The sequence below is a fragment of the Schistocerca americana genome, chromosome 1, assembly GCF_021461395.2.
Source record: "Schistocerca americana isolate TAMUIC-IGC-003095 chromosome 1, iqSchAmer2.1, whole genome shotgun sequence".
Taxonomy (NCBI): domain Eukaryota; kingdom Metazoa; phylum Arthropoda; class Insecta; order Orthoptera; family Acrididae; genus Schistocerca; species Schistocerca americana.
The window spans coordinates 1,266,813,350-1,266,840,112 of record NC_060119.1 but is presented as its reverse complement, the minus strand read 5'-3'; the positions used below and the strand labels follow the sequence as shown (position 1 = coordinate 1,266,840,112).

Below are 26,763 nucleotides of genomic sequence, written 5' to 3'. Positions count from 1 at the left end.
CTCTACTTCGACTATCATCATTTATTTTGCTCCCCAAATAGCAAAACTCCTTCACTACTTTAAGTGTCTCATTTCCTAATCTAATTCCCTCAGCATCACCCGATTTAATTTGACTACAGTCCATTATCCTCGTTTTGGTTTTGTCGATGTTCATCTTATATCTTCCCTTCAAGACACTGTCCATTCTGTTCAACTGCTCTTCCAAGTCCTTTGCTGTCTCTGACAGAATTACAGTGTCATTGGCAAACCTCAAAGTTTTTATTACTTCTCCATGGATTTTAATACCAACTCCAAATTTTTCTTTTGTTTCCTTTATTGCTTGCTCAATGTAAAGATTGAATAACATCGGGGATAGGCTACAACCCTGTCTCACTCCCTTTCCAACCACTTCTTCCCTTTGATGTCCCTCGACACTTATAAGTGCCATCTTTACAAATTGTAAATAGCCGTTCACTCCCTGTATTTTACCCCTGCCACCTTCAGAATTTGAAAAAGAGTATTCCAGTCAACATTGTCAAAAGCTTTCTCTAAGTCTACAAATGCTAGAAACGTAGGTTTGCCTTTCCTTAATCTAGCTTCTAAGATAAGTCGTAGGGTCAGTATTGCCTCACGTGTTCCAATATTTCTACGGAATCCAAACTGAACTTCCCCGAGGTCGGCTTCTACTAGTTTTTCCATTCCTCTGTAAGGAATTCGCATTAGTACTTTGCAGCTGTGGCTTATTAAACTGATTGTTCGGTAATTTTCAAATCTGTCAACACCCGCTTTCTTTGGGATTGGAATTATTATATTCTTCTTGAAGTCTGAGGGTATTTCGCCTGTCACATACATCTTGCTCACCAGATGGTAGTTTCGTCAGGACTAGCTCTCCCAAGGCCGTCAATAGTTCTAATGGAATGTTGTCTACTCCCGGGGCCTTTGAAACACCCCCTTTTTAAATTCTTTTATTGGGTTTTTGTGTAATTTATCAAAGCTGCCAAACAGTTAATTATTATGATTATATGACCGTGTGCTTAATGGAAGAAAGGGTATCAGTTTTTCTGCTGGTTTTGGGGGTATTTCAACCGAGTGCGGCTGTTCTGAGATTGAATAGTGGAAATGATAGAAAGTTTGTCTATTATTAAGGACCACAAAGGTTGCGATGTACAAACTGATATACATATATATTTCCTACTAACACACAAATGGTGAGGCAGTTGCTACCTTCGCCTTACACGTCTAATCACAGTTATATCTTTTTGTTGTTTGTTGATTTTCAGTACTTCATCACACGCAATGCTGATGGTTAACATTCACAACAATCCTTATTGCAATCCATGGTTGTTGCTGGCCGACGCGGTTGACGCGAAACACGTAATTCGGCACTTGTCACTTTCTGTTTCATATCACTCGTGAATCAGTATTAGTGAGGGGCAACCCCACGACGATAAGGGGGACGTGCTCACTCGTCATACTCCGGCGAATTTACTCGACCGCCATTCTTGCCCGTCTTTCCCGCACTACTTCTCACTCGACACTTTGTAGTACTACTGTGCACTCGACACTCGTCTCACTGCCTTCTGCAGTGCTCGACAATCGATTCCTGTCTGCTATCGACCCAGGCGTCAGATACTAGGATCTATGTTCGTGGGATCATGGATCCCTTACACCCCTGCCCTAAAAACCTTCTTTGTAGCTGCAGGCGAAAAAGAATAATAGGAAAAAATTATCACATAGGATATAAATGAAAATGAGGAACATAAGTTCTGGTTCACATACTGAGAGTTACATCATATCACAAATAATACCCTATTGACTCCGGTAGCAAACTGCCCCTACAGAAACATAATACAAAATCAACAAAATCAATCTATCTTAATTAACACAGCATGGTAAATACTTTTATAAAACTTTGTCTTACATTCAATTACCAAAAATCTTCACTTTCAAAGGTTTGTACGAGCCATTAACTACGCATCTGTTATTACTTGCTACAGCAAAGACAAAAAAACAAATTTGTTGAATGCCAGCTACCCCTTTGGTATGCCGTCTTTTCAGTGGGGTTCCTGCCATCCATACTACTATCATCCTAACTTATAACTCACTTGGCCACACATGCGAAAGTTAAGGAAGAAATTCACAAGTTATTCATTTGAGTCTTTAACACAAGCAAAATTGAATATCAAAACAAAATATAGCATTTACACCTTGACTTATGCAATTATTTTACAATCCCTCATACCTCTACAGATTAAATAGTATTAAATGCTCCATTATTGCACTAAATGTGTCTACCTAACTATTTGCATCACTATAACTAATGTGGTCATCCAATGAAAAACTTTAAATTACTGATTATTTCATTTTGCCAAACATTTATACTGCCATGTGTGAATTGTTATCACTAATGCTCAGATGAGAGGTGTAATATGTACTGTTACATTGACATTAATCCAAATCTGCTATACAGATATTTATTATTTATTACGTGCCAGAATACTGCTTCTAAAGCTTGGCCTAAGTATAACCATAACTGACTCTGATAGCTAATTGGATACATTAATTACTCATTACTCATAAGTTACACTTACTGTTTTATCAGCATACCTCAGATCAACATGTATACCTACAAACAACTTGCGAACGGATACTGCTCATGTGCTAAATGACATACTTCAATACTTCAAACATCTCATACTCAATACATTTCATTACACATAACTCCCTCAAATTAACAGCAACTTCAACTGCAAATAAATATATATCTTCAACCTACATCAATCCTCCATATAATTCAAACATCTCATACTCAATACACTTCACTACACATAACTCCTTCAACTTATCACCAACTTCAACTGCAAATAAATAAACATCTTGAAACTACATCAACCCTCCATATTCGCTGCAATAACTACATAAAAATACTACTCCAGGCTCCTTGGCCTCTTCGTTCAATGTATTTCACATCATTTATTCGAACAACTATCTCCTCATGCATTTGTTTCTTTATATGTTCATCTACTTACAAGCTGATACATTACTTCAATTCTCTTACAATTGCTTGACCTTTTTATGCCTCATAAAACAACTCTGTAAGATTACACAAACTCTTGTTTGACCAATTAGCTTCCCGCCACATTTTATAAACATTAAATTTCTGATCTGGTTCTCCTGTTATTACTTCTGGCACTATTAATTTTGTAATGTACTGACACTAAACTGATTTTTAACTTATTGATTTTCTGATATCTCACACACTACACCAACAGTAACTACTTAGGCCTATCCTTATTTTAAGTCAACTATAAATCTGCTACATGGGTCCTGACTGAAGTACTTTGATGACCACTACCAATCCTAACTACTACACACTAACTTTATTAACCTAAGGATAGAGAAAGATGGTAGAGGAGTGAAACTTGAAATGAGAAATAAAGTCTCACCCAGCTGGGAGTGTACCAGTCGCCACTTGGTATACCAGCAAAAGAGTTGCTGGCTCCCTACACCTAACTTTCTTCAATTCGTACCTCATGATCCATTTGTATATCTTCTCCCCTCTCATAATTCCTGTCATTATCATCTCTCCTATGATTGTGGTAAAACTGTCGACCATTGCCATGGTTCCTATGTCCATTACCCCCACCTCTACCTCTGTAATTTGGTGGGCCATTAAAATGACTTTGATGGTAATTATTTCCATCTGGGTTCTGTTCACACATCTGATTGTTTTTCTGTGCACGAACAGTTTCTAATTGCTCCAATACTTCCATTAAAGTATCTTTATCTTTAATCAGGCTTCCAGATAAGTTTTCTTGCATTCTACGACTTAACGTCCTTTTAATTGCTGATATCATTATGTCGTCATTCAACGGCTGCTCCAATGTTTCATTCAACTCTCATAGATGCTTAACAAATTCTCTCAAGGTACCTCTCCAGATATTAAGAGACTTGCGATGCAGTAAATCTTCAAGTGTTGCACATTGGTGACTTTTGGACCAGTACTTCTTTAAAAACTCTTCCTCAAATAGACTGCAGCTGGTAACTTCTTGTTTCTTCCTAACTCCCCAGGTGAAAGCTTCACCTTCCATTCTGTCTATTGCGAACTGAATTTTATCTGCATCTCGTAAGTGGGCTGGGAAAACTCCTCGTAACCACTTAGTAAATATCATTGGGTGCAATGCCCCTTTGGGTTTATATTTTTGTCCCATGTTGGTCTGGGTATACCTATTATCAGCATTTACTAATGTAATGAGCTTGCCCTCTCCTACTGTTAAGGTGGCACTATTTATCTTCCTATCAATCTCTTTGGTTTTAGTTTCTAGCTGTTGGACTTCCTCCTGCAGCTGTTTGATCTCATTTGCGACTATATGCTCCACAGCCTCCTCCAATTTCACTTGTCCATTTCCAAATTTACCAATATTGACTTGGCACTGCTGCTGTACTTGTACCATGTCTTTAATCTGCTGGTGTTGTTGTGTTTCCATTTTCTGCAGTCTCCCTTCTAATTCAGTTTTGACACCCTCAACATCTCCCTCAGCTTTTCCAGTTATCTCTGTCTTCATATCATTCATCTCTTCTCGGAGTTGATCTACCTTCACCTGTAGCTCGTCATCTCTCTCCTGAAGAGTTATTCTCATCTGTTCCTGGAATTCCTGCAGTCCTTTCCTTAAGCTTTCTTGGTTTTCTTGGAATGTCTCTGCTATACTTTTCTTGATTTCTTTATTCTCTTTCTTGATTTCTTCATTTCCTTTGGATATTTCTTCTATACGTTTGTTGGTTTCTTCACTTTCTTTGGACATCCCTTCTATTCGCTTGTTGATTTCTTGGAGCATCTCTCCCATATGCTAGTCGATTCCTTGGAGCACCTTGAGTATTACTGACTGCAATTCCCCATCCTCAAGACTCAGTTCCTTTCTAATGGGTTTTACCAGTGTCTCAGGGTAACCGGTTGAATGACCCAATGGGCTGTCCACTAACATTCCACTACTACCAATTCCTGACTCATCCTTGTCCTCCTGCCCTATCTCCATTTTTCTAACTACCTCCTCCACAACCTTCTATTTCAATTCAGGATCCATTCTCAACTATTCACTATGCACAGATAAGAAAAATAAAATAACCTCCGAGTATCCCAAACACTCATTAATAAGCTAATAACGAAATAATCCTTCACTGTATTCGGTTAACCCAGACTGGCAAAATAGACCTCTCCATTGAACACCATAAATTACAGAAGCCTAACCACATCAAACATCAATGACTGCATTTATACACAAAATCTCGAAGTAACATACACATAACTTAGAAGACATATAAATATGTAGTTTGCAATAAATAATGCAAATGAGACACTATTCTGTGCTGTACAGCATGAAAACACATGCATATTAGCATACCATGCTTCAGAGCAAATTCTCAAAGAAATGTTTAAAAAAATATTGTTTTTATATTTTCTGCAATTGGCAAATTTAATTTTAAGTTTCTTCCGCACTCTGAAGATAGTGCAATATTAATTAGTCTCGCGTCAGCAAATCGTCTTCACTCACCCCTCGACGCTCGTCGAAGTCGCGATATTTTGACGTTTGAAGTCACGCTACAAGTCGTGTTGGCGTTGGCTCCTCTGCGGCGGCGGCTGTCAGGCGATGCTTTGCTGTATCTGGTGTGTGGTGCCGTGTGCAAAGCGAAGCTCACGGTGACTCACGCTGACGCAGTCTCGTAGTTTGGTGGTTGGCGACAGGATGGAGCTGCGGTCACGTATTTCATTGATAGGCTGGTAGATGGCGCAGGCGTCGTATACATCGGGGGTTCGCCACTAGATGTCGAACTCCGCGTCGTCGTTGTTTCTACTTCAGCCACTTGGCTCAGCTGTAGTCACCCATCTTCACTGCCTCAGATTCCTAGGCCAGCCGCTCACAATCTGTGTGACGTCATCCAATTATTACGCCACAGTCAACACTCGCAAACGCAGTAACAGTTTGTGGGTCCACATCAAACTGGAGCGATTTACACCATTCAAAAGATAATTTTGGATACAAAATCACTTGAAAACATTCTCTTGATATTTTAGTAACGGAATTTTGGTTGGTTTCTTCGCGATTATGCACATTGTTGTTGTTATTGTGGTTTCCGGCCTTAGACTGGTTTGATGCAGCTCTCCATGCTACTCTATCCTGCGCAAGCTGTTTCATCTCCCAGTAACTACTGCAACCTACATCCTTCTGAATCTGCTTAGTGTATTCATCTCTTGGTCTCCCTCTACGATTTTTACCCTCCACGCTGCCCTCCAATACTAAATTGGTGATCCCTTGATGCATCAGAACATGTCCTACTAACCGATCCCTTCTACTAGTCAAGTTGTGCCACAAACTTCTCTTCTCCCCAATCTTATTCAATACCTCCTCATTAGTTATGTGATCTACCCATCTAATCTTCAGCATTCTTCTGTAGCACCACATTTCAAAAGCTTCTATTCTCTTCTTGTCCAAACTATTTATTGTCCATGTTTCACTTCCATATATGGCTACACTCCATACAAATACTTTCAGAAACTACTTCCTGACATTTAAATCTATACTCAATGTTAACAAATTTCTCTTCTTCAGAAACACTTTCCGTCCCATTGCCAGTCTACATTTTATATCCTCTCTACTTCGACCATCATCAGTTATTTTGCTCCCCAAATAGCAAAACTCCTTTACTACTTTAAGTGTCTCATTTCCTAATCTAGTTCCCTCAGCATCACCCGACTTAATTCAACTGCATTCCGTTATCCTCGTATTACTTTTGTTGATGTTCATCTTATATCCTCCCTTCAAGACACTATCCATTCCGTTCAACTGCCCTTCCAAGTCCTTTGCTGTCTCTGACAGAATTACAATGTCATCGGCAAACCTCAAAGTTTTTATTTCTTCTCCATGGATTTTAATACCTACTCTGAATTTTTCTTTTGTTTCCTTCACAACTTGCTCAATATACAGATTGAATAACATCGGGGAGAGGCTACAACCCTGTCTCACTCCGTTCCCAATCACTGCTTCCCTTTCATGTCCCTCGACTCTTATAACTGCCATCTGGTTTCTGTACAAATTGTAAATAGCCTTTCGCTCCCTGTATTTTACCCCTGCCACCTTCAGAGTTTGAAAGAGAGTATTCCAGTCAACATTGTCAAAAGCTTTCTCTAAGTCTACAAATGCTAGAAACGTAGGTTTACCTTTCCTTAATCTAGCTTCTAAGATAAGTCGTAGGGTCAATACTGCCTCATGTGTTCTTATATTTCTACGGAATCCAAACTGATCTTCTCCAAGTTCGGCTTCTACTAGTTTTTTCATTCGTCTGTAAAGAATTCATGTTAGTATTTTGCAGCCATGACTTATTAAACTGATAGTTCGGTAATTTTCACATCTGTCAACACCTGCCTTCGTTGAGATTGGAATTATTATGTTCTTCTTGAAGTCTGAGGGTATTTCGCCTGTCTCATATATCTTGCTCACCAGATGGTAGAGTTTTCTCAGGACTGGCTCTCCCAAGGCTGTCAGTAGTTCTAATGGAATGTTGTCTACTCCCGGGGCCTTGTTTCGACTCAGGTCTCTCAGTGGTCTGTCAAACTCATCACGCAATATCATATCTCCCATTTCATCTTCATCTACATCCTCTTCCATTTCCATAATATTGTCCTCAAGTACATCGCCCTTGTATAGACCCTCTATATACTCCTTCCACCTTTCTGCTTTCCCTTCTTTGGTTAGAACTGGGTTGCCATCTGAGCTCTTGATATTCATACAAGTGTTTCTCTTTTCTCCAAAGGTCTCTTTAATTTTCCTGTAGGCAGTATCTATCTTACCCCTGGTGAGACAAGCCTCTACATCCTTACATTTGTCCTCTAGCCATGCCTGCTTAGCCATTTTGCACTTCCTGTCGATCTCATTTTTGAGACGTTTGTATTCCTTTTTGCCTGCTTCATTTACTGCATTTTTATATTTTCTCCTTTCATCAATTAAATTCAATATTTCTTCTGTTATGCAAGGATTTCTACTAGCCCTCGTCTTTTTACCTACTTGATCCTTTGCTGCCTTCACTACTTCATCCCTCAAAGCTACCCATTCTTCTTCTACTGTATTTCTTTCCCCCATTCCTGTCAGTTGTTCCCTTATACTCTCCCTGAAACTCTGTATAACCTCTGGTTTAGTCAGTTTATCCAGGTCCCATCTCCTTAAATTCCCACCTTTTTGCAGTTTCTTGTTTTAATCTTCAGTTCATAACCAATAGATTGTGGTCAGAGTCCACATCTGCCCCTGGAAATGTCTTACAATTTAAAACCTGGTTCCTAAATCTCTGTCTTACCATTATATAATCTATATGAAACCTTCTAGTATCTCCAGGGTTCTTCCATGTATACAACCTTGTTTCATGATTCTTGAACCAAGTGTTAGCTATGATTAAGTTGTGATCTGTGCAAAATTCTACCAAGCGGCTTCCTCTTTCATTTCTTAGCCCCAATCCATATTCACCTACTGTGTTTCCTTCTCTCCCTTTTCCTACTACCGAATTCCAGTCACCCATCACTATTAAATTTTCATCTCCCTTCACTATCTGAATAATTTCTTTGATTTCATCATACATTTCTTCAATTTCTTCATCATCTGCAGAGCTAGTTGGCATATAAACTTGTACTACTGTAGCTGGCATGGGCTTCAGGTCTATGTTGGCCACAATAATGCGTTCACTATGCTGTTTGTAGTAGCTTACCCTCACTCCTATTTTCCTATTCTTTATTAAACCTACTCCTGCATTACCCCTATTTGATTTTGTATTTGTGATCCTGTATTCGCCTGACCAAAAGTCTTGTTCCTCCTGCCACCGAAATTCACTAATTCCCACTATATCTAACTTTAATCTACCAATTTCCCTTTTTAAATTTTCTAACCTACCTGCCCGATTAAGGGATCTGACATTCCACTCTCCGATCTGTAGAACGCCAGTTTTCTTTCTCCTGATAACGACGTCCTCCTGAGTAGTCCCTGCCAAGAGGACGCCATCATCATTTAACCATACAGTAAAGCTGCATGCCCTCGGGAAAAATTACGGCTGTAGTTTCCCCTTGCTTTCAGCCATTCGCAGTACCATCACAGCAAGGCTGTTTTGATGAGTGTTGCCCCTGCAGCTAGTGAAAAGGCTGCTGCCCCTCTTCAGGAACCACATGTTTGTTTGGCCTCTCAACAGATACCCCTCCGTTGTGGTTGCACCTACGGTACGGCTACCTGTATTGCTGAGGCACACAAGCCTCCCCACCAACGGCAAGGCCCGGGGGGGGGGGGGGGGGGGGGGGGGGGGGGGGGGGCAGTAGCAATTTATACTTTTCCTAATATTGCTGTTATTCCGTATTAGAATATCCAGTTTTTAATTTATTCATAGATTTCTCTCATTTGCTGTTGTTACTATTTCTGTGAATCCAAGCCACATCTGACCTGTTCTTAAATAGTCTTTGTAAAGTGAGTGGCGACTGTTCAGTAGGAAGTTATGAAGCAAATTTTATTTGCATTTTTAAATTGATGTATTCTGCATTAATTTTTGTGGATCTGGATGTTAAAGTACTCAGTCTTGCTAAAACAACACTGCGGTCACTAGTATCTGCATTTGTCCTGATGCTCCTTATTTGCTCAGCGTTATTTGTTGCTAAGACCGGACAGAGAATGGGGGGAGGAGAAGATAAATTGAGAGAGGGGGATGTGGAGATGGGCAGATTGATGGAGGAGGAGGTGGACAGAGTGGGAGGGGGGAGGGATAGAGAGAGGGATGAGGAGAAGAGGGACATTCAGAGGGGTGAGGACAGAATCAACACTGAGTTGGTGTGAGATGGAGATCACCAAAGAGAGGAAGGAGTTTGAAACTGAAATTCCTTTACAACCCCCCACCCCCCATCCCCCAATCCCTTCTCTGTCTCACAGTCTTTTCCTCTCCTCTCACAGTCTGGCCATCCCACCCTCTCTCTGGCCAGGCATGTTCATCCACACAATTAGAGACCCTGGAATCTATTCCAACACTATCTGCACAACACACCTATCTTGCAGGATAGCCTGGATTCTGGCGGTTGCCATCTCTCTGCACCCCCATCCCCCACCCCCTCCACCCCCCCAATTCACAAAACTATGAGAGCTAGGTGGTTCATATACCCACAGTATTTCTTCCCATACAAATAGTAGTATGTCTGTGAAGTTCCGTTGCAATCGATCTATTGGTTTAGAGAGACTTATGGAACATACACAAGCACATATGCACATGCACTTGTCTTACCTGCAATTTGGCCCGAGCTCACTTATGTCACATATAATATAGAAGGTCCATCCACCCTCCACTCTGTACATCTCCTTTTCTACCTTCTGCCTGTCAATCTCATTCTCGCACTCCTCTCAGACCATCCCATCTTGCCACCTCTCCATTCTGTTCTCCATCTTGTCCCCTCTCTCTGCCTATATCCTACTCCTCTCTTTCTGTCATCTCCTGCTCCCCCCACTGTCTATCCATTCCATACTCCACCCTTCTCCCTGTCCATCTCCTCCTCCCTCTTTCTTTGAGCATCTCACTGAACTCAATCTCTTTATATTTCCTCTCCCATCTTTCTCCGTACATCTCCACCTCCCCCCTCTTTATCCATCTCTTCTTTCCTTGCTCTCTGTCCATATTTTTTCCCTTCTTACTGTCTCAGTGCATCTCCTCTTCCCCCACCCCCATCTCACTGTCTCCTCCACCCCCTCTGTGATAACATTCTCCTCCCTCTTCTCTCTTCAGAGGTGGAATAGCAAAACGGGGAGGAGGGGATCAAAAGAGAGAGGGGGAGGGCGATGGAGGTGGACTTCTCTTCCTAGCCCCTAGCCTCTCTCTCTCTCTCTCTCTCTCTCTCTCTCTCTCTCTCTCTCTCTCTCTCTCTACTCATATCTCCCCCTTTTTCTGCTAATCTCCTCCTCCTCTCTCTATCCATCTCCTTCTCTGCAGTGGACTCGCATTTGGGATGATGACGGTTCAATCCCATGCCCGGCCATTCTGATTTAGGTTTTCCATGATTGAAAATGCGAGGATGGTTCCTTTCAAAAGGCACGGATGACTTCCTTCCCCCTCCTTCCCTAATGCGATGAGACCACTGACATCACTGTTTGGTCTCCTTCCCCAAACAACCCAACCCAACCCTCCTTCTCTGAAGTGTTTCTTTTCAGCTGTGCCCATCCACAGGTATGGCCCCTTGAATGCATCCCAATACAACCTGACCAAAACACTTTGCTACATAGGATGGCCTAGATGTTTGTGGTTACAACCTGTTTTCACTCCACCCTCATCTCTCTGAGAGTTAATTGGTTCTTATCCCCCCCCCCCCTCCCCCCAGTACTTATTCTCTGACAGTATGTAATGTGAAAATGAGATAATAAATCTCTATTCTCAACCCATTTGCCTTAATAGGAGAAGCAGAGCTCTTGAAATTCCTGTCTGTTTTGTATAACTGACAGTGAAGCAGCAGTAAGACTAGAAGCCACAATCATTTCAGACTTACAATCATTTATTGGGTGTCTCCTTTCAAAGTTTGTAATTTGAAAGGTATATATTGAGAGATTGAAGTAACTGTGCATACTGAAAAAGTTTGAGTGTTAACTGTTAATTTGTTTGATGTCCTGTCTCATTAAGAACATTGTGTTAATCCATGATATTGCTTCTTTAAAGCTGTTGTTTGTATATAGCTATTCTGCAACATTCTGATGAATATTTGTGCAGATGTTCTGATTCCTATATAATTGTGTCACTTCTCTTTTTTCAGCAAACTTTCAGCATCAGATCTGCCATTTGTATCTTGTTTGCTAAGAAATGTTAGTCAGTGTGAACCATCTGAAATTTCTGATACATTTATGGTTACTGTATACAACCCACTGAGTCATGAAGTCTCTTATTATGTCAGACTTCCAGTTCTTGGCAGTGCATATTCTGTGAGAGATGCTTCAGGTAAACTATAATTTTTCATAGATATTAATAACACATTTAAGTATTTTTTCTCACATGTGAATTTGCACAGGGAATGAGCAGAAAGTGCAGTTGGTGCCCATACCAGATCCTGTTCAAAATTTGCCTGAGAGGAATAGTAATGCAACATTTGAAATTGTGTTTCTGGCAAACAATGTTCCACCTCTTGGCTTTCGCTCATACTATGTTGCAGTAGTTAACAGCACAGATGAAGAAATGTGGAGTGTGATGGAAAACTCAAATTCATCAATAGGAAACGATGTAAGTTAGTAAAAATATGGGAATCTATTTCTGATATCACATTGATAAACAGTCTTATGAAGTGGATGGATTGCTATTCATTACTTAAAGGGAGTGTTGAGTTGCAGACATGCACAGTGAAATGACTGCTAAAAATTTTAGCTTTTGGACAAAAAAGTCATCCTTTTGAAACAGAAAACACTTACATAATCACAGAAGCAGAGCCACTGTCTCCATCAGCTATGAGCCGCCTGTGACTACATCTCACGAGAGCAGCAATCTGGAGGGTGTGGTAAGGGCAATGAGAAGGTGTGGGGTGGGTACAGCAAGGGGTGGCAGGTTGTGGGTGGAGGAAGATGTCGTGGTGCCTGTGAGAGTGTGTAGGGACATGATGGGGACAGGATAGTGCTGCTAGATGCAGAGTCAGAAGGCTCTGGGGGTAGCAGGTGCGTGGGGGAATGAGCAGTAGAACTGGGAGAGGAGAAACATACAGAAGGCGAAAGAGTAGTATGTACATTGGTGGAATATAAGGTGTTTGTGGTGCTGGAGAGGGAGCAGGGAAGAGGGATTCCTTTGCCTAATCTGTTTGATCTTCAGGACTACACATGCCTTTGATTCTACCAACACATCTACTAGTATTTTTCTCCTTTCCCACTCCCCCCCCCCCCCCTCCCCCCAGCACAACCTCGCAGCTCTCAGTGTGACATCTTTCCCCACCCCTACCCTCCCATCACTCCCTCTTCCCACCCCCATGCTTCCTCCTTGCCCCCACATCCCACCCCAAATTGCTGCACTTTTCAGGCACAGTCACAGTCCGCAGTTGGGTCACAGAGGCCAGAGGCAATGGCCATGTCAGTGTGAGTTGTGGTTGTGTGAATGTGTGTGTGTTTTCTATTTCTGAAGAAGGATATTTTTGTCTGCAAACTTAATTGTTTAGCACTGTTTTCATTGTGCCTGTGTCCAACTCAATGCCTCTTCTATGTGATGAACAGCAACCTAGCCTCTCTATAATATTGTCGTTACTCCATTTTTACTTTCTGTTCTTTGATTCGCAAACTGTCTTATAATATCTAATTTATCTCCACAGGATCTTCAAGCTCTGTTCAATGAAGACACTGGTTTACTGCAGTCAATCGTGATTGATGGTGAAGAGATGGCTTTACAACAGAATTTTCATTATTATGAGGGTTGGGTAGGAAACAATTCTGAGCCATCACTAAGAGCCTCTGGGGCATACATATTCCGCCCAAATGGATCTTCAGTGGCAGTGTCATCTGCTGTTGACACAAAGATCTTCAAAGGTTAGTAGCAAAAGGACTTTGAAATTGATGTATTTTGTTTTACCATAATTTACTTTATGTAAATGGAAATTTCAGTGGGTACCTTTATCATTATGATCATACAAGGACCCATTTTCAGTTTCAGTTTTTTCCCATTCACTATTTCCTTTCTTTCCATTATTCTTTAATCTCTCAATACATCTCTTCTTGTTTCCTCAGAGCACTTTATAATGTTTTTATTTTCAAGTCTTTTTTTTTTAACTTCAGCTATTCAGTTTGTAGACAATTTTTTTCCCCTGGAGCATACTTGAAGATCTGTTTATTACCTTGTTGCTATTCATTCTGTATGAATGACCAAAAAATATCACTCTTCTTTTCATTATGTTTATGGTTTTTCTGAATTTTGGCATTTAGTCATTACTGCTCTTTAATTCCCAGACTTCTGTGTACCTTATTGAATCTAAAGTTTTCTCATAATTCTCCTCTTTAAAAATTCTAACTGGTTTAATTTATAAATTAGTGGTAGGTATTTGCTTCTGTAGAGGCATTGCAGTTCCATCACCAACCAGTAATGCATTGTTTTTTCATTTCTCAATGAATGAAACATCAATCATAGATTAAGCTTAAGGCCTGTTTTCACTAGCTGAGTGCTGCCAACAAGGCAGTACAAGGAATGATCCTTGATTGTAGGACATGTGGTTATATTGTCACCAACTCCTCCAGCCATTATTGCCAGTTGATTAATCCGGATGATGCCACTGCTTCTTTATTCAGTCAGCTACTCAACTGGCCTGACAGAGGCTGAATAAACACCATACCAGACCTCCCTATGACAGAAAAAAATCTGTGGAGATATCAGGCATCGAACCCAGGCTGCCGTGTACTAACAAAAGGAAGGCTTAAGACATAAGGATCACAGATTTAATTCAAATGTTGTACACCTTTAGTAGGCCATTAAACCAACATAATGTGCAAATAGTAAGGTGCACTACTCTGGCAATTTTGAGAAAGTCACATGAGCAGTGTTATGCGTCTATTATGTACTGATGTAACTGTGTGTAGATGCTGCCTGGTGGAGTTCATGGTCGTCAAGTGGTTAGCGTTTGAGCTCCATAAGGCAAACTTGTATGAGGTGATGGTTCAACTCCTGCTCAAACCTTCATTTTTTTAGTATGAGTGTAAATTCTGTGATATTCAAAAAATTTGCACCTACACTATTAGTTCTTGCTACATTAGCAACGTCTCATTGCTACGCAGCTTAACTGCCAAATGCAGCCTGCCTCTGTGGCTTGCAGCTCAAAGCGTCGAGGTGCAAAGTAGTTCCAGCTATCTTACCAGATTGTATGTATGAAGGATTTCACAGATCACAAAGGCATAGATTTTCAGGAAAACTCTTTGTGTTTCTTCATTTACTTGTCAATAGTTATAAATATATTTTCACTAATAATTAAATTTAATTAAAAATAGTAAGTAGTCAAACAACATTAAATTCACTAAAACTTCATGTAAATACAGATGGTTTTTAAAAAATTGTTTTACTTCTCAAATGTCATATGAGTTAAATAAAATGACCAGCGATGAAAAAAATATAGATTAAAAGTTGTCTGAGTGGGAGTCAAACTGTTCCCTCATACGTGTTCGTTTTAGCAAGCTCGAACACTAACCACTTGACCACCATAAACTCCACCATTAAGCACCTATGCACAGGTATACCAGGTACATAATAGATGTGTAAAACTTCCCTTCCAATTTTCTCGGAGTTTCCAGAGTAGTGCACCTTACTACTTGCACATTATGTTGCTTCAACGGCCTACAAAGTTTGAAGTAAATCTGTGGTCCCAGCATCATGATCTCCTCTAGTAAGCAGCAATAGACATAGACACAAAAAACAAGGACCAAATGCTGATTCCTGTAATCAGACATTCCTCTTTTTTTGCAGAAAAAGTAGAATTGAAGTAATTGAGTATCCTTGGCTGAAACTTATAGTTGAACCTGTCATTTGAAAAGCTACCACTGATTGTGCTTTTGTCTATTGTTCTCTTATTATTAACAGTAAGAGTTAGTGGAAGTTGTTTCATTAAAAACTTAGGCTACATATAGTGAAAAACTGTGATAAATACAGAACAGAAACACAAAAGATGTCAATAGCCCATGAACAGTGTGTTTGGACAGTATTTGGCAAGGTACGACATAGTGTGACAGCCCCATATAAAAATTCTACTTATTTGGTTGATGACAGAGGTTAGTGCCTCCTTCTAATATTAAAAACAACTTTATTTTTTACCTACATTACATTTGAAGTAATACATGCACTTGCATGCTAACTGACTTTTACCACTTAACTTACTGATATTCACAGTATCGTACCCAGAAATGAGCAGTCTTCTGCTTTGGAGGTCAGTGATTGGCTTAAACCAAGGATCATATGGTTCTGTAATATATTTTAGATGCAGATTTCTAGACCTTAGCTATCAGGTGGAAAATTGTATAGCCTGCTCCACTAGGTAAGGTGTGCACTACACTAAAAAATCTATTACTCTGGTGGCAATGTAACTGTGGCATGCACAGTGGGGTTTACTGGGCTATAGGAATGACTCCACAGTCTTCCCAATGAATTTATAACATATTAATCTGGCAGTATCACTGCACATATGTGATGGTGCACACAGAACTGTAGTCTTGTGTCCTGAAATTGTTTTGATTGTTAGTCTCACAGCTCCATAGGTGTATGTTGGATAAGTTTCCACTTTATTTAACTTAAAGCACATTCTGGTCATGACGAATTCCATTACACATCACTACCTATTATTAATTGTTTATTAGCAAAAATATGATTATTAACAGAGTTCTAACCAATATTCGTCCTTCACATAAAAATTATTAAACCAAGATAGTTACCTCGTCTAAGAATAAAACAAAACCAAGCAATGGAAATCCAGGTTGGAATGTCAACAATGTAGGAAAAGACAGTTCAGTACTTACCGTAAAGACAACATGTCAGGTTGCAGACAGGCGCACTTAAAAGATTCTTACACTTAAGGTTTTGGCCACAGCCTTTACCAGAAAAAGAAAGAGAAACAGACACCATACATTCACACAACCAAGCACACCTCATGCACACATGAGTGCCAACTCTGGCAGCTTGGACCAGAATAATATTAAGACAGTGGCATTAGGTATGAAGTTTTACAAAAGATGTGACTAAGATTAATGTTAACTCAGACTTCTTTGCAGAGATGTTATCATGTTGAATGCTAGCTGCAGATCATTTCCTTAAAGAAGTTCATAGAAGGCATAACACAGTCAGTGTCTTAACCATGGTTTTAACACATACATGTTTATGTGTTCATAGCTAATCGAGAACTGACCATGGCATTGTCTGTTAGTCGCATACATAGACTGCTGTAGAGATAATTTATGGAATTGGTTATTTTTGGGGTCAAATTTATTAGTGGTGTTACTCTACTGATTCAAACATTTATTTTGCTTAACTATGTATTTACAAGATGGGATTAACAAGTTTTGTGTAAAATTTTCAGGTTTGTTGTTGTTTGTAAGGGGTCCATAGGCCCTTACTATAAGTTTTGCGACAGCACAGGTCGACAGGACAAACAATCGATAGTGTGTGTCGGGTTGTGAGACCGAGAGCGAGTGTTGAGAAAGTAGTGTGGTACGCGCTGCGGGCCGAGCCGGGTGGAGGTCTGTTGCTGGAATGCAAGACCGTACCGACAAAGGGAGTGTCCATCGCCGTGGTTTAACCCCTTTGTGTTAGAAATATATGGGAAAGTGAAAAAGTATAATTACTAGTGTGACTCAGTGATATTTTTGTGCCGATATTTGTAATTACGCGTCTACCGCGCCGGCATCATTTGGATTGCAGTGTTGGATTGCAGTGTTGGATTGTAGTGTTGGATTACAATGATTGAAATTGTGTGTGACGATAATGAATAACTAAAGGGCCTGTGCTGAGATTAGCCGTTATTAATTCTGTACGACGAAGGCAGTGGCTGTCTCTTTACTTTGTGTTTTTGTGATGAATATAGGTCGTTTATTAATGAAGCTGTGTTGTCGTTCTTCTTGGCACCAGACATTTCTTTATTACAGCATTTGAGAAGGACAAAATGGAATGTAACATCTCCGTAGCAGTCCAATCCGATTGCCAGCCCCATTAGGTACACGGTCACATTAATTATTATCTATTTGGGCTGCTATCAGATCCCATCCGAGCAGGATAAGTCAGTAGATTGAACCGGAGTGTTACATGTTGTTGTTATTATTGTTGTTGTGGTCTTCAGTCCTGAGACTGGTTTGATGCAGCTCTCCATGCTACTCTATCCTGTGCAAGCTTCTTCATCTCCCAGTACCTACAGCAGCCTACATCCTTCTGAATCTGCTTAGTGTATTCATCTCTTGGTCTCCCTCTATGATTTTTACCCTCCACGCTGCCCTCCAGTACTAAATTAGTGATCCCTTGATGCCTCAGGACATGTCCTACTAACCGATCCCTTCTTCTGGTCAAGTTGTGCCACAAACTCCTCTTGTCCCCAATTCTATTCAATACCTCCTCATTAGTTATGTGATCTACCCATCTAATCTTCAGCATTCTTCTGTAGCACCACATTTCGAAAGCTTCTATTCTCTTCTTGTCTAACCTATTTATCATCCATGTTTCACTTCCATACATGGCTACACTCCATACAAATACTTTCAGAAACAACTTCCTGACACTTAAATCTATAATCGATGTTAACAAATTTCTGTTCTTCAGAATGCTTTCCTTGCCATTGCCAGTCTACATTTTATATCCTCTCTACTTCAACCATCATCAGTTATTTTGCTCCCCAAATAGCAAAACTCCTTGACTACTTTAAGTGTCTCATTTCCTAATCTAATTCCATCAGCATCACCCGACTTCATTCAACTACATTCCATTATCCTTGTTTTGCTTTTGTTGATGTTCATCTTATACCCTCCTCTCAAGACACTGTCCATTCCGTTCAACTGCTCTTCCAAGTCCTTTGCTGTCTTTGACAGAATTACAATGTCTTCGGCGAACCTCAAAGTTTGTAATTTCTTTAATTTATTCAACTTCTGATTAGTGGTGTATTTGGACAACCAAATGAACTACAAGATTCAGAAAAATTAGAGCAACAAAAGTATATTATGAAACTGGGAATTAAATAAGCATAGGTAAAAATTTTACTTATAAATAATTTCATAGTTAATGACTTTAAGAGAAAATAAATTGATGACTGGAAAGAGTGAAATTAGATCCATCCAATGAGCTAGATGTTCTTGTGAGTAAACAGTTATTACCCCACCACATTTTCATGATTACCTGGCAGTGGAACAAAATCAGTTATAAGTATATCTTCGAAAGCAATGTTTTATGGAAAACATTTAGCATTAGTAGCTGGTAAAATATGTTGTGAATAATAAACTGTGTAAAAAAAAAAACATAAACAAGAACATTGCAATTTTATGTTTGCAGGATATATACATTACGTATGGTATCACCTGTACCCAGCCACACAGTGCTGTGGCTTAGTGTGGTTAAATGGAAAATCGCTAGATATATATGGGAAGAGGATATATGCCCCGATCTCCGTCTTCCCCCTCCCCCTGCCCCTGTCCAATTCCTCCTCCCTCTCTCTTTGTCCATTTCCTCCTCCCCCCCCCCCCCTTTGCCCATCCCCACCTGCTCCCCCCTCGCTCTCTCAGTCACTTTCTCCTCCCTGTTCTTCTTTTTTTTTTTTTTTTTTTTTTTTTTTTTTTTTTTTTTTTTTTTTTTTTACACAGTTTATTATTCACAACATATTTGCCTGGATCTCTACCTGCCCCTTCTCTCTCTCTCCTCTTCGCTCTGTCCATAATCCCTCCTGTCTTTCTTTGTCCATCTTCTTCACCCTTTAACTCTCCATCTCCTCTTGCCTCCTCTCTCTGTTCATTATTTCCATCCCATTCTCTATGTCCATTTCCTCCCATCCATCAGCCCATCTCTTCTTCCCCTCCCATTGACCTTGAACCTTGTTTATTGTTATTGCAAATACTGTAGTCTGAATGTTTAGCAGAGTATTGTGTAAAATTTGAAGCGTATTGATCAAGAACTTTTCGTGATTTATTTTTACACACACACACACACACACACACACACACACATACACACGTTTATTAGAGTAATGTGTGAAAATCTGAAGTAAATTGGTCAAGCACTTTTAAGGATTCTTGGTAACAATGTTTCCCCTTTATATACAACATAATATTCTTATCTATTATATATATCAAAAATATATAGCCTGTATTTTCCAGCCATTTACAGTAACGTATAAAAATTTTAAGTAATTTAATCAAGTACTGTGTATTAGTCAAGTACTTTTTGAGATTTTTGGTAACAATGTTTCCCATGTATATATTACCTATACAGGGTGATTTTTTCCACCATGCACAAACTCTAGGAATTCATCGATGAGAGGATACAAGACAAAAAGGTCTAATGAACTTATGGCTTGAAATGCATGGTTTCCATGCATGAGTCATAAACATTGTTTGCAGAGACTGCGGTCTATACACACTGCACCATGCAGCCACAGTTACAGAATGTGTTGAAAATGGTTTCCACGTGTCTCAATGCATGAATGTTCTGTCCCTCACATTCACATCAGCCAGGCTGCATCTGAGCAGTGTCAGAGGCAGCATGAATTTGCTGCCCCAGTGATTCCACATGTGGAATGGGCTCTGCATACATGATACTTTTAGATGGTCCAATAACCAGAAATCACACAGATTGAGGTTCAGTGAATGAGAAGGCCATGCAACTGGACCCCCTTGTCTGATCCATTGACCAGGGAAGACACAACTGATATGCATCTGGACGTTAATTGTGAGGTGGGCTAGAGCTTTATCATGTAGCACCCACATAATCCATTGAATCATCAGTGGTACTTTTTCCAGCAGGGAGACAAAATCACCTGCAAGAAACACTGATAGTTCCAGTATGTTAGGGAATGTGGAAAGAAGACTGGTCCCAAAATACGGTTACCAATTACACCGCGCCACCCATTTTGACTGCACCAATGCTGATGATTAACTGTCACCATACAATGGGAATACTGCATAATGTCCCACAGTTGTCTGTTATGAAAGTTGAAGATACCATTCCATGTAAAGATTGCCTCATCTGTGAATGACACAAATCCTGGAATCATGGTTGCCTAGTGAAGAAACCAGTGACAAAACTGCTCCTGATGTGGAATGTCTGTCACTAGTAAGCACTGCACATGCTGTAAGCGATAAGTGTAGTAACAGTTGTCATAGAGAATGTTCCACATGGTCGTCTGGGTTACCCTGTAGTGGTGGGCCAACTGCCTGTACTGACACGGTGGTAGCCTTCTACGGTGTTATTCACATTTTTTTTGCAAGTCTGGTGTGCGAACATTTCGGGTATGTCCTTCAGGATTTCCTTCTTCTTAAAACGACCCTGCCTCAGACAAGTGGCAAAACAGTGTTGCAGATATTGAATGCTGTGGTTGTTGTCAGTGGGGTCTCCTGATACAATATTGCTGCCCACCACCCATTGTCATTTGCCTTTCTGTAGAGAGGATATAAAATGTAGATTGTCAATGGCAAGGAAAGTGTTTCTGAAGAAGAGAAATTTGTTAACATCGAGTATAGATTTAAGTGTCAGGAAGTATTTGTATGGAGTGTAGCCATGCATGGAAGTGAAACATGGATGATAATTAGTTTAGACAAGAAGAGAATAGAAGCTTTCGAAATGTGCTACAGAAGAATGCTGAAGATTAGATGGGTAGATCTCATAACTAATGATTAGGTATTGAATAGAATTGGGGAGAAGAGGAGTTTGTGGCACAACTTGACTAGAAGAAGGGATCGGTTGGTAGGACATGTTCTGAGGCATCAAGGGATAACCAATTTAGTACTGGAGGGCAGCATGGAGGGTAAAAATCGTAGAGGGAGACCAAGAGATGAATACACTAAGCAGATTCAGAAGGATGTAGGCTGCAGTAGGTACTGGGAGATGAAGCAGCTTGTACAGGATAGAGTAGCATGGAGAGCTGCATCAAACCAGTCTCAGGACTGAAGACAACAACAACAACAACAACAACAACAACAACAACTCACCATGTCAGCAAGCTCTCAATTTGAATATGACATCATTGTGTACAACACTGTATCAAATCCACCAAAAGATGAATCAGCAAGAGAATTGAATCGGGCACAACATTACCAATTACTATTGCAGGAGAGGGTGCTAGGGCATGACATATGAGGAACAGTACCACCCTCTAGGAGGAAACAATGCATACTGTAACTATGGTACAGAGCGTATTAGACCTCAGCCTCTGCAACAAAGTATGATTGAATAAATAGTCTTTAGCATGGAAACCATGCATTTCCAGACGTAAGTTCATTACACCTGGAGTTTGTACACAGTGTAAAAAAATCATCCTGTATATCTATACATTACATATATTAAGAATATGTAGCCTATGTCCATCTGAATGTTTGTTAGAGTATCATGTAAAAAATTTGAAGTAAATCAGTCAAAAACTTTTTGAGATTTTTGGTAATAAGATTTCCCCTTTACAGACTACAAATTTGTGTATATTAGCTATATTAAAAACAGATATATGAAAACACATACACATGTATGAAGGTAACATTGTGTCAAAATTTCAAGTCAATTGAGAGATTATACCTTTCAAATTCTGTGAACACAAACATATACAGGTTGAATTTTTATGTATAACAGTGGAAATCAGAAGAAAGAGAAAAAAATAATATGCATAAGAAAGAGAAATAGTAAAGGGGTGTTGTTAACCATAAGAGCATCCATGGTAAGATTGCAGAATTAATCTCACTCATTGAAAGCTAATAATGGCCATGCAGTAGTAGGGACTCAAAGCTGGTTGAAACAAGTAACGCATATCAGTGAAAGCTAAATTTCAGTCTGGACTATACACCAAAAGGATATGCTACACACCAGTGGTGGTGGTGTTGTGTTAGCTGCCACAAAGAACTCAGTAATGTCTAGTGAGGTTGTTACATAAGCTATGCATCAAAAATGGGTCAAATATGGTAATAAGATGTAACAATATTATGAGAAGGAAAGTTGCCACTCATCATATAGCAGAGATGTTGAATCACAGGTCGGCACAAGAAGAAGATTTTCACACATGAAGCTTTCAGCCAATGGCCTTTGTCAACAATAGACACACATAAGCACCCACACACACTCATGCAAAGGCAGCTGTTGTGTTTGCGTTTGTGTGAGTGCATGTGTGCGTTTGTGTGTCTATTGTTGACAAAGGCCATTGGCCGAAAGCTTTATGTGTGAAAATCTTTGTGTTGTGGCCCTCTGCGACTCAACGTCTCTGCTATATGGTGAGTGGCAACTTTCCTTCTCATAATATTGTTACATTCCATCCTGGATTTTCTATTGTTTGGCGGTAATAAGATGCTTTTATAGACCATCTGACTCAGTAACTGTAGTGGCTGAACACTTCAGGGAGGTCATATTGAAATAAAATGAGACATTTGTAAGCCCCACTCAGATGACTGCATATTTTTTACTGGAGGGCACCACTAGATGACAAACTAAAGCAGTTTGCTGGTAACTGTCAAGAGAGTAAGAGTGAGGGAGTGGACTGGGGAGAGAGAAGAGGGTAATGCGTGATGGGAACTAGGATTGCATGAATTGTGATTTTATGTGTCATTTTCCATCATTTCAAATAATGTATGGCTATTTGTTTAATTTTTTTAAGAAATTGAAACTCAAATTAGCTTTTGAACACTATGTATCTTCGTAAAATTTTTGGAAATAAAACAATGACAAAGTTGAAAAAAATAGAGATTTATTATTGATGATTACTAAGCAGCATTTCCCTTGTTGATGTTATAATTGTAACAAGGCAAAAATATGATTTTGATTGACTTAACAGTAGAAGTGACTTTATGTCAGATCGATTTTTCAGATACTATGTTTAAATAAACAAACTGAAAATTCCTAAATATATTGATGTGGGTTAGTCAGTTATCACCTATTTTGAGATGATGTGCAACAGCTTATTGTAAGTAAAACATCAGTTAATTATTTCGTCACTCAAAGGAAGCCATAGCACAGATAGACGATATTTGCAGACTTCATGGATTGCATGCAGTCAGTAATGAGTATTGTATGTTGGACATGCTCTCAAGTAATTGAGTGATGTAACTGCGTGATTTTCCATTGAGTTGGTGCGTAGTATTGATTTTATTAAATGAATTTTTGTTATACTTTGCCATGGCTCATTTTCTGTTAATAGGTTGAATGTGTAATTGTCTTGTTTATTCTGATTGATGGAATCAGTTCTGCTGGGTCCCATTTTGAGATTTGAAGCAAATATTTTCAAAAAGTGAATTTTCATATGAGGTCGTTTTATGGTCAGTTGGTTATAGGGATATTGGCCAACTTTGGAGTGATGACAGTTTAAGTTTGGCTTGGTGTGTTGTGTAGTTCTATTGAAGTGTATTATCAGAATCACCAGATGCCAAATATTCTGTTACAGTTTTAGCAGATAGGGACATAACAACGAAACTTTGAATGTGTAAACTGATATGTAACTACTGAACCACCGAGCCACAAGGAGTGTGGTTATTGTAGAGTTCACCACAAGCATTTTGTCATCTTTTGTAATACTCATCTACAAGATTTAATCATGATCACTTTTGTTGTTGAATGTATATCTCACTTCAGTGTATTTCATGATGTATAATTGGTTGAAGCACAGTACAACAATTTTATTTGACAGTGCAAGTTAAAGAAAGAAAAAAAAAACAGAAAATATACAATCATTAAACACTGAAGCATGTACAAACTTACAGATATAATAAATGCAACACTCAACAGAAAGAGAACATATAAAATGGCTAATGTTATAAGATATTTTGAGAAAATCAGGATAAACTACTTCTATTTGCTAGAAAATGTAAACCTGGTGAGAATAAGATTTGAGAAAAACTTACATCTGTTGTAGGTGAGCTCGTTGAAGAAGTCCATCAGACATTTACTGACTGGATAAGCCAAGTGACCAGAGTGTATAAAGATAAAAATTATATTGAACTTGAATGGTTGGTGGGTCCCATACCAGTTGAGTAAGTTTTTTGTGTCTTCTATCCAGCAACTTTGTTAAATATTACTTCAGCAGGTTTTATAACATGATTTATTTGTCATTACTTTCATTTTCAGTGATGGTATTGGAAAAGAAGTGATCACTCGCATAACAACAGACTTAGTGAACAATAACACATTTTATACTGACTCAAATGGTAGAGAAATGTTGAAAAGGGTAATCAACTTCAGACCTACGTGGGACTTAGAGGTTTATGAACCAATTTCTGGAAATTACTATCCTATAACTTCAAAAATAGTTATAGAAGATGTGTCTAAAGGACTACAATTAGCTATTTTGAATGACAGAGCACAAGGAGGATCCAGCCTGAGAAATGGAGAAATTGAAATAATGGTATGTTTGTCAGATGTTCCTAGCAGTTAATGTGCTTTGTATTTTACATACTTTTGTTAATTATGCATCCTAGAGTTTCAGAACAAATTTCCATATTCAGCAAAAATTAATAAAATAGAACAGAATAGAAGTTTATTGTCATACAATTTCAAGCCATTGACTTAATGTACAGGAGGCTCGTCAAATTCAAAACCTGGCTTGCAATTTTCCTTATAATATCAGTAATACAATATACAGCAGTGAATAATTATGTAATTAAGCAATTAATAATTTTTCTTCAAAAGTAAGAAACTTTTAAAAATTAACAGTCGTAAGTACTTTCTCTCTCCTGCTCAAAGTTTCAGGTTGTCATTTAGAAATTCTTCCACTGAATAGTAACATTTCTGCACTGGTTTCTCACATAAGGTTTTTTTCAGCGTTTCTTAGTTTCTGCTGAGCAATACTCTTCCTTTCACTTTGTTATAAATTTTCATAGCCTTATAATGTGGATTTTGAGCATAACTTAAGTAATATAAACTTGGACTTTGTAATTCTTTTAAATGTTTATAAATGTACAGAGCCTTAGAAAAAAAAAGTTGAATATATTTGTGGTAATACTCATCAAAACAAGAAACCCAGTAATTTTTTAGGATTCCAGGAATTTTTCATTGTTTTAGTTTTCAGTTAAATTTTTGTAATTTCAACTGGTAAGAACAGTTACTCTAAGAAAGGATATTACTGTATTCCGCTACTGCAAAATAATACTTCAACAATAAAACATAAACGAGAGAAAAAAACGAAAATAACTTAAATTGCAAAGGAAATGCACCATGTACAAGAACGACACACAATGCTCATGCAAGCGTCTGCCAACAGCAAAATGTGTCAAAGGCCTTAGGAAGACTATGCAATGCTTCATAACAACAAATTACCTCTGATGAGCGTGAAGTCACAACTGTTACGAGCGGGCTCATGCGCATGCGCAGGTGAGTCGCGTTCGAGCAGTAGATTCTCCCGCTTCTGGCTACAGGAATGTGGCTATTGGCTGTCGCAGCAAGCAGATAGTTGCAACCGGGAATAGGGGCGCCAACTTCATATTCTGGAGGGAAAAAGAACTTGGTTCACAAAGCGCCTAGCATCCAGCACTCGTTTATCTATCGATTACTTTGAAATGCTTCCCTGTTGGTTTCTGAACACGTTTTAAGTTGATTTCTGAATGAATCATAAGCTTATTTTTGAAAGCATGCATAGTGTACGTGATGTCTCTGTCAGGAGAATCCTCGTCAAATCTAGAAATAAACTTTCTGCAGATGAAAGGGGTCGGGGCTATGCGAGCTTAGCGGAGTAAAGCCGAACAGATGGAATGCCAATTGCTGTCTGATTATGTGGTCGACTGGGTTTGCAAATGATCAGCATTGTTATAATTACTAGCAAAGTCCATAGATTCAGACTACCAGAATGGAAATAAACGACTGACAGGAATAACAGGTGAGAAATATTACGTAATGTCTTCTCAGTGTACCCGAGAAAATGAAATTTTGACAGAAAATTTTTGGCCAGGTCGCTACACAAGTAAGGACCAGTTGTACAGTCCCCGCCTAGCAGCTGCTGAAGTTCTATTCTACATCTACATCTACATCCGTACTCCGCAAGCCACCTGACGGTGTGTGGCGGAGGGTACCTTGAGTACCTCTATCAGTTCTCCCTTCTATTCCAGTCTCGTATTGTTCGTGGAAAGAAGGATTGTCGGTATGCCTGTG

General features: G+C 39.3%; 1 protein-coding gene across 1 annotated transcript in view; it reads left to right on the top strand.

Annotated features, from left to right (window-relative positions):
- The window catches only part of LOC124598929 (lysosomal alpha-mannosidase-like), a 258,417-nt gene that overhangs the window by 187,658 nt on the left and 43,996 nt on the right, over positions 1-26,763 (top strand). Inside the window, exons 10-14 of the mRNA XM_047136036.1 lie at positions 11,783-11,964; positions 12,035-12,243; positions 13,310-13,523; positions 24,536-24,653; positions 24,748-25,024. Of these exons, the coding sequence (XP_046991992.1) occupies positions 11,783-11,964; positions 12,035-12,243; positions 13,310-13,523; positions 24,536-24,653; positions 24,748-25,024 (1,000 nt within the window). The remainder of the gene's footprint in view (positions 1-11,782; positions 11,965-12,034; positions 12,244-13,309; positions 13,524-24,535; positions 24,654-24,747; positions 25,025-26,763) is intronic.